Source organism: Myotis davidii, unplaced genomic scaffold, assembly GCF_000327345.1.
Source record: "Myotis davidii unplaced genomic scaffold, ASM32734v1 scaffold1270, whole genome shotgun sequence".
In the NCBI taxonomy this organism is placed as follows: domain Eukaryota; kingdom Metazoa; phylum Chordata; class Mammalia; order Chiroptera; family Vespertilionidae; genus Myotis; species Myotis davidii.
The window spans coordinates 15,468-24,736 of record NW_006281978.1 but is presented as its reverse complement, the minus strand read 5'-3'; the positions used below and the strand labels follow the sequence as shown (position 1 = coordinate 24,736).

At 39.9% G+C, this 9,269-nt stretch overlaps 1 protein-coding gene across 1 annotated transcript; it reads right to left on the bottom strand.

Moving 5' to 3' along the window:
* Positions 1 to 984: 984 nt before the first annotated feature.
* Positions 985 to 3,167, bottom strand: CT83 (cancer/testis antigen 83). Its single transcript, XM_015562804.1, has 2 exons — positions 2,971 to 3,167; positions 985 to 1,772 (listed from the first exon to the last, which is right to left on the bottom strand). The coding sequence occupies exons 1-2, from the start codon at positions 3,043 to 3,045 to the stop codon at positions 1,464 to 1,466; spliced, it is 384 nt and encodes a 127-aa protein (XP_015418290.1). The 5' UTR covers positions 3,046 to 3,167; the 3' UTR covers positions 985 to 1,463.
* Positions 3,168 to 9,269: the final 6,102 nt, after the last annotated feature.

Here is a 9,269-nt window from a genome sequence, read left to right as displayed (position 1 = left end):
TAAATTCATTTTCTTCCTTTAGATTGCAGATTATAGGAGTAAGGAATTAAAGCATTTTTAAATTTATACTAATAATTGGTTTTGAGAGGAGTGGGCATGTAGGTAGGTAAGCAGGTAGCCCTGTAATTGAATGACCTCAGTGAGTTATGTACATACATATAAGATAAACTCATCTTAGATATTTTAAGGGTTTTCTTTGAGGGAAGGCAGGTCAAATGCTGTTAGTGAATTTCCATAGATTGTTAACGGAGTTACACTGGATTTTATAAAGTTTTATATGAAGTAGATGGGTGACTAGAGCTTAAAAGAATTTTATTCCCTTAATTTTAATCCATATTATACCACAGGCATTCTGCCATTATATTTTGATGCTATTTGAGGTGTGGAATTTTTTTTATCAAATATAAAAATGCATGCTATTTTCTATAAGTGATTCTTGCAATTCAGGAAAGATTTAGGTACATTTCTAAGGAAATCTATACTAATAATAGAGGAATATGCAAATTGGCTGGGATGCTGTCAAGTAATGACCAATTAGGACGAGGGTGGGGCTCAGCAGCGAGCTCTCAGCATACCTGCTCTGAGGTCTGAAGAGAGGTTTGAGGCACAGAGAGGAAGGGAGAGCAGATAGGCAGTTAGGGCGATCAGGCCAGGAGGGGAGCACAGATAGGCAGCTAGGGCCATCAGGCTGGCAGGCAAGAGCAGTTAGAGAGATCAGGCCGGCAAAGGGGAGTAGGTAGGGGGATCAGGCTGGCAGGGGAGAGCAGTTAGGGCCATCAGGCCAGCAGGGGGGCAGTTAGGGGCATCAGGCAGGCAGACAGATGAGCGGTTAGGAGCCAGTGGTTCCGGATTGTGAGAGGGATCCGTATTGGAAAGGGTGCAGGCTGGGCTGAGGGACACCCCCCAACCCTGGGCACAAATTCTGTGCACTGGGCCTCTAGTAATATATAATTGGCAGTGGGAAAAGGATGATGGGGAAGAAACCCCCTGTAGGAGCTTACTACAAAGAGTAAGAGTGTGTCTGATTCTTTTCACAAAGGTGTAAAGCACAGTTCTTAACAGAGTGCCTGGGTGCTCAATGACAGCTTATTATCACTACTACACAGATTTCACAAAAAAATAGTATTCTGCATTAATGGAAAGTGTCCCATCAAATCCATTTACTTTAATGCAAACTTGGAGACATGTGTGGTGCTGTATTGTAAACTATTAGGGAAAACCATTTTTCACACAAGTGAAATTTCAAATCACTATACCTTAACTCGATAATTTCCCTTCTCTATTGTGCTTTCATTCTTTCCCCAGTTAAATATATATTAGCAACTTCTAATCAATTCTATAAATGTAAATAAGCAAATTGATAAATATCTGGATTTTGTATCTTACTTGGCATCCCCTCCTCTTTTAAAAATGAACTATTTGGTATAAACACACACAATCAAATTAATCCACTCAAAGTGCCTTTAATGATTGACTTCATAGTCAATACATTCTATACACATGCCAGTGGAATTAAGGTCAAATAATGCACCATTTACATCCTCAGTAACTAGGAAATGTTCCAATTCAAGCATGTTGTATTCTGCCATCCCGAGATTTACCAGGATTAGTTTCTGGATGACAACTGATTGTGGAAAATTAATTAACGCATCCTGAGAGAGATTGCTGATTGTAAGACTGTTAACAGTATTGCGCTTAGTTGACCAAGTAGAAGAGGATGATCTTACTAGTACAAAAACAGTTGAATCTGATGATGACATTTGATGGTTTCTCTGTAAGAGATGGAAATCACACATATATACTTTATTGAGTTTAGCAATTTAAAAATGCTACCAAATAATGACATGCTTAGTCTTGGTTACCAAAATCAACTGCCTGTGCTCCCCTAAAAATCAGAGATTAAAAATCTGTTGAAGATCCAGAGACAGAGCAGCACTGATCAGACTGTCAAACCCCAGAGGGAAGGTAGGGGAGGGTGGGGGTAAGGGGGAAAGATCAACCAAAGGACTTGTATGCATGCATATAAGCCTAACCAATGGACACAGACACAGGGGGGTGAGGGCATGAGTTGGGGAGGTGGGGGAGGGTTATGGTGGGATAAGGACACATATGTAATACCTTAATCAATAAAGAAATTTTAAAAAAGAAATAAATGTTCTTATGGTAGTTGATCAAGTCAAATGCTAGAAATATCTAATCCCAAGTGAATCTTAAACCCAAGAATTTTATTCATTGTGCTTGAAAAGAAAGATGGTTTTTGATCTGAGATATCTTTATGAGTTTAATAAAGAACTCTACTTATAAATGAAAAAATAATATGTTGAATGATTACATTGATTTGGAAATGTGATATTACCAAACACAGACTGAGAGGGAAAATATTTGAAAGTGCCTTTCCATGCTAAAATGCCATGTCCTTGCCTTACATTTCTTGGGCAGTCCAGTAGGTCTGTATGTGGACTCAGTCTGACCCTTACCTAAAAGTACTTCCTTTGCCACTTTAAATATCACCAGGAATATCACATTTTGGCTTGAATGATTTGTGAATGCCCCTAAAGTTCTCATAAAGATGGCTGAAAAGGAAAAACAGATCATAGAGGCAGTAAAAGCCAGAGAAGAAAAGGTACAGATTCCTCAAACAGGAGGTAGTGGTGGAGAGTGGGCACTTTAAGCTGTACTTTTCAAGTGGGTAAAAAGCTGACCATATCACTTAGTGACTTGGGTTTTTTTTTTCTATAACAAATCACAGCTGTCAAATCACGAGTCAAGATGAGAAAAGTGTGGGGGGTAAAGAATAAACATCTGGGGCTCTCTCAAGAGAAGGGGAATGAGGTGACCTTCCCTTACCCTTATTGTACCATTTTACTATGTTTTTACTTTCTTATACAACTCCCACCTCCTCCCCCCCACCCACCACATCCATGTATTCACCTAGTTTCAACTCTTTCCAATCTCTCTTACGCACTTTACCTGAAGCCGGTCTTTCCAGAAGAGAAACACGTAGGCGAACAACATACCACCAATTAGGAGCAACAGGATACACATGGCTCCTCTTCGTCCTCTTCTCTCGCTCTTCTCAGGCACTCAGGGGCCACTAGCCACTGGAACTCCAGAAGCCCCTGGCCAGTGTGCTGGTCTTCCTACACTGCCTGGTGCTACTGGGATACGCTTCAGCGTCCCGCCTTATATACTGGAGGGCACGTGACCTCACAATTGAGCATGCGCGTAGGAGAACTATGTCACAATTTGATGACACATAATCCACCTGGGGGAAACCAGGCGGCGAGTAAGAGCCATATGGGGTGAGTTCAGATTTCCAGAAAGCTGAAACATGGTAGAGAAGTTCAGACACCGAGTTGGCTGGTTAAATGTAGTATTTTACAAGTGCTCTTCCCTCCTCTCTTTCTTCTTTTTAAAGATATGTCTTTCTCTACTGCAACTACTCCACTATTCATTTCAAAGAACTAGTTAAAAAACAAGATAGAAATGTACCGTAAAAAGTAATTACCCACAAATTATAAGACTTTGTCAGAGACCTCCTCCATGCTCCCATTCCTATTTTAGGATTCACGCCAACCCTATAGAATTCAGATAATTATGTAAATTTGTGTTACTGTACATTTGAAAAAAGTAATTCAACAGACATGTCCCCAAATAATTCTCACACTATTTTAAGCTTTAGGTGTTTCTAATACTGTGAGTACTTCTGGAAATGCAGAAACAGATTTAGGCGTTAAGTAAACTCATTTGAAACTAATACCTAAATCCACAGAGTTTGAGTCCAAAGAGAAACTCTTCCATTCCCTCACTTTCATCCCCGGCCCTTCAATCTTTCTACCTCCACTGGTTAACTTATGAGCATCAAGTATTTCATATTTTCCACCCAAGGACTTGAACACTATGTTTGGAATAGTATTCATGAAAACTAACAGATACAGAAAACATTGTACTAAACAAGTTAGAAATATTCAAGAAATTCAGGTAAACGTACAAGATGACACTGAACTATAAAAAAGCCAGGATAATCTTAAGATGAGTGTCAAACTGCAGCTCATTAACTGCTTGGGGAATAACTCATCTTCATATAGATAGGATGGAGAAGAATTATATGTATAAACTTTTCATACCAAACTTATTTCCCAATTATGACTTCAAAGCTTAAAAGATTTATTTATTCAATAAGTATTTATTATATACCCAAGCAAAGGTTAGGCACTGTGATGTATTCTGGGAGCATGATTATGAGCAAAAAATAAAGCCTCTGCTCACCTGGAAATGCATTCAAGCATGGGAGATAAGATATTAATCAAATACCCACAGAAATGAATGTAAAAGTGCTAAGATAATCATGTATCATGCTTGTAGTTCTCTGAGTTTCCTGGATCTTGAATTCATGTCTGACATTAAGCTGGGGAAAATTATTAGTTCTTATTGCTGAAAATGTGTCTCCTTCTCCACTCACCTCTTATTCTTCCTCCTGTAGCCTCCTCCTCCTCGCTCTCCTATTCTGGTATCCCCACTATGAATGTTACACCTTTTGTAGTTGTCTCTCAGTCATTGGTACTCTATTCTGGTCTTTTCATCAGTTTTTTTTTTCTCTTTCCATTTAATTTCTTTCACTTTAATTTGTTTCAGTTACATTTGGTGTATAATATTATATTAGTTTCAGGTGTATAACCTCATTATTAAATATAAATATATAACTTATGAAATGATCACCAATAAACCTAGTACCCATCTGACACCGTACCTAGTTATCACAATATTGTTGACTATATTTCCTATGATGTACTTTACAAGCCTGTGACTATTTTATAACTACCAATTTGTACTTCTTAATCCTGCCATCTTTTTTACCCAACTCTCCCCTCCACCCCGCAAATCTGGCAATTGTCAAAATGTTCTCTATGTACAAGTCTGTTTGTTTATTTTATTTTTTGAATTCCATATATAAGTGAAATCACCTGGCATTTGTCTTTCTAAGTTATTTCACCCAGCACGATACCCTCTAGGTTCCTCCATGTTGTTGCTGATGGCAACATTTCATTATTTATTATGACTGAATCATATTCCATTATATATATATACACCACTTCTTTATCCATTCCTCTGTTGATGAGCACTTGGGCTGCTTCCATATCTCTGCTATTGTAAATAATGCAGCAATAAACATATAGATGTATATGTCCTTTAGATTTAGTGCTTTCTTTGATAAATACCCTGAAGTGTAATTGCTGGATCCCTCTTTGTCTTTAATAGCCTTTGTTTTAAAGTCTATTTTGTCTGGTATAAGTATTGCTACCCCAGTTTTTTTTGTTTGTTTCCATTTTCATAAAATACCCTTTTCCATCCCTTTACTTTCAGCCTCTGTGTATCTTTTGATGTGAAATGAGTCTGTGTTAGCATATGTAAGGGTCTTATTTTAAGCCAATGTATACCTCTTGATTGGAACATTTAATCCATTTGCATTTAAAATAGTTACCAATAAATATGTATTTATTGCCATTTTATTATTCATGTATTTTTTTTTTTCTGAAAAAAGTCCTTTTAACATTTCCTGTAATACTGATTTGGTGGTGATGAACCCCTTTAACTTTTTCTTGTCTGGGAAGCTCTTTATTTGTCCTTCAATTCTAAACAGTAACTTTTCTGTGTAGAGTAATCTTGATTGTAGGTCCTTACTTTTCATTACTTTGAATATTTCATGCCACTCCCTTTTGGCCAGCAAAGTTTCTGTTGAGAAATCAGCTGATAGTCTTATGGGAGCTCCCCTATCGGTAATTAGCTGCTTTTCTCCTGCTGCTTTTCAGATTTTTCCTTTGCCTTTAACTTTTTGCATTTCAATTATGATGTGTCTTGGTGTGGGCCTCTTTGGGTTTATCTTGTTTGGGACTCAGCACTTCCTGTACTTACTAGTAAATGTTTATTTCCATCACCAGGTAACAGAAGCTTTCCATCATTATTTCTTCAAATAGGTTTCAAATTTCTTGCTCTCTCTCTCTTCTTCTGGCATCCCCATGATGCAAATGTTGGTACACTTGAAGTTGTCCCAAAGACTCCTTAAACTATCCTCATTTTTTGGATTCTTTTTCTTTTTGCTGTTCTGATTGGGTATTTACTGCTTCATTATCTTACAAATCTCTTATATGATATTCTGCTTCATCTACTCCACTGTTGATAGCCTGTAATGTATTCTTCATTTCACTTCATGCATTCTTCATTTATGACTGGTTCTTTTTTATGTTTCCTATTTCTGTGTTGAAGTTCTCACTCAGTTCCTCTACTTTCCCCCTAAGTTCATTGAGCATCGTTATAAGCAGTGTTTTGAACTCTGCAGCTTGTATATTGCTTGTCTCCATTTTGCTTAGTTCTTTTTCTGGAGTTTTGTTCTGTTTCTTTCTCTCCTCATTTTGGCTGCCTCTCTGTGTTTGCTTCTGTATATTAGGTAGAGCTGCTATGTCTCCCAGTCGTGGTAGGGTGGCCTTATATAGTAGGTGCTGTGTAGGGACTAGTGGCTCAGTCTCCCTGGTCACCTGAGCTGGGCATTCCAGATGCACCCCCTTTGCTCATGTGAACTGCATGCTCCCTCCTGTTGTAGTTGAGCCTTGATTGCTATTGGTACATGATTAGCTGACCTTCCAGCCAATCAGCTTTGAGGATGGGCTGCAACCATAATGGAGAAGCTGCTGTTCAGGGCCAACTCCATGGAATGGAGTCACTTCACCAGGGTTCCAGTGCTCAATAATCTTCCCCTTGAGTATGTCATTCGTGAAGGTGGTTGGATGGTGCTTCAATGTGGTCTGAAGGTGTCCACTGGGGGCACTGACTCTAGGGTCTCTCATAGGTGTAGGCCAAGGTTAGCTGCCACCTGTGCCTTCCCTAGGCCAGCCAGCCCGAGCTACAAAGAGATCTTAAGATGATTGTTACTTGTGCTGGGCTTGATGGTGCCCATAAGAGACCAAGCTGTGAACCAAGGCTGGATGTCACTAGTGCCAGGCTGGGGTCACTTAGTAAGAGGTCCGGGGCATGCCCAAGCCAGATGCTGCTAATTTTAGAGATTTTAGGAAATTTTTAGCATGTGCCAAGACAGGCCATTTCTATGGAAAAGATACTAGAAACAGCTTGGTTGGGCCCACAAGTTAAGTGGGACTATTACAGCTCAGGGGCCAGCCAGAACAGGCCTGCCTCAGGTTGACCTGTCACATGTGGATCCTTTACTTCACGTAGGAAAGATTTTGCAACATGAATCCAGATAGGTTTGAGAGTATGTTTATTAATGTTGGGGACAATGAAACAAAGAAAGAAATTAGAATAGATGAAACAACAGGGGGACCGTAGGCAGTGTTCTGCTTTGACTCTCTAGAAATGCTATGGGAGAGAAGTGAGCCAAGGTGGAGCTGCTGTGAGGTCACTGGGAAGTCAGAAAAAGAGGCCCTTGGAGACAGCATCAGGGGTGAGCCCTGCTCACGCTGCCACTGCCCACCACTCCTATGACTGCAAGTCTTGTGGGGACCCTTAGAATTCAGGAAGAAAGAAAAAGTTCATGCCCAGGAAGGGATGTGGGCATACTCTAGACTAGAGCAAGCCCCATGGAATCTTTGCCCTGAGGGCTTTTATCCATTTTTTTTCCATACAAGCAAGAATCTTAGGGGAGGCTTTCAGTAGAATATTCATCACCTTTCCAGGTGCATTTTTAATATGCTGATGCATTAAAATGAGTGTATAGTGGAGTTTGGGGTTATTTTTTGGTCTGTTTTACTGTCTTACTTTTATCTTAGGTCTGTCTGGCATTAGTGGGGCTCTTGTTATTTGTTCCCCAACTTCATCTGTCCTTGTTTAGCTGGCACAAATGACATTAATTGGGCCTTTGTCCTCTATTTCTCCAGGCCAGAGTGATTTAAACTGTGTATTTTCTAGTTATGGAGGAGGGTATAAACGATTTGCTCTTAAGTTTGCTTGGTGAAGGAAGATAGGGCCTTGCAATTCACAAGCTGGCTGCAAGCTGTCCAAATTGTTTGGATTTTCCTAGCCTCTTACTGTCCTATTTCAGGGTGAGGTCTCAGGGAATCATTAGGGCAGAGTGAATAGTGTGAGCCAGGTTGATGGTGCCCGCTGCCAGCTCTGTAGAGGGAGAGCTCAGCAAGGGAACAATGGCCTCTGCCACCAGTTCTGTCTCAGAGAAAGCTGCCCCTCCAGCTTTTGTCCTGAAGCCAGTATGTCCCTGGTACCTTTTGCGTTGCTGCCCCAGTGCTGGAACTTAGAGTGTATGAGTCTGAGTAGGTCAGTGCACGGGCTTTTTAAGAGGATTACCTGGGACTTCAGCAGCAGATCATCTCACTAAGTCACAATCCCTGCTGTTTTTTAATTTATTCTTATTTTTAAAAATTTCTTTATTGATTAAGTTATTACATATGTGTCCTTATCCCCACATTACCCCACATATCCCCCACTCATGCCTTCACACCCCCTGTTGTCTGTGTCCATTGGTTAGGCCTATATGCTTGCATATAAGTCCTTTGGTTGATCTCTCTCCCTTACCGCACCCTCCTCTACTTTAACTCTAAGGTTTGACGGTCTGATCGATGTTTCTCTGTCTCTGAATCCATTTTTGTTCATCAGGTTATGTTGTTCATTATATTCCATAAATGAGTGAGATCACGTGATATTTATCTTTCTCTGACTGGCTTATTTCACTTAACATTCTTTCCAGTTCCCTGGTGGTTTTTACAGCTTGACGTTATGGGGGACTTCTCTTCCTGACATTAGAGCTCTGGGCTGGTGTGGGACTGGGATCATTGCTCCTCAGGAGGAACCCCTGCAACTGAGATATCTCTCCCGATTTCATCTGCCACATACGGATATGTGACCAACCTGTTCAGTGTCTCTCCCCCTCCTTCCACTCTCAATATGACTTCTGTATTTCTTAGTTATAGGACATCTGCTCAGCTAGATTTCAGAAAGTTCAGAGTGATGGTTGTTCTGAAGTTGTAATTTTGATGTGGTTGTGGGAGAATGCAATTACTACATTTACCTACTCCCCCATCTTGACTGAAAGCCCACATTTTAGTTTTGGATATTTCTATTGACATATCTCAGAGAGTCTTTCCTCAGTCATGTCCACTCTTTGATATCCCATCAAATACATCTTTTATTGATATTATAGTGTTTTTGACCTCTAGTGTTTTTTTCTTAGATTTTCCATTTCTCTGCTTATATTACTCATCTGTTCTTACATGCTGTCTACTTTTTTCATTAGAGCCCTTAGTATA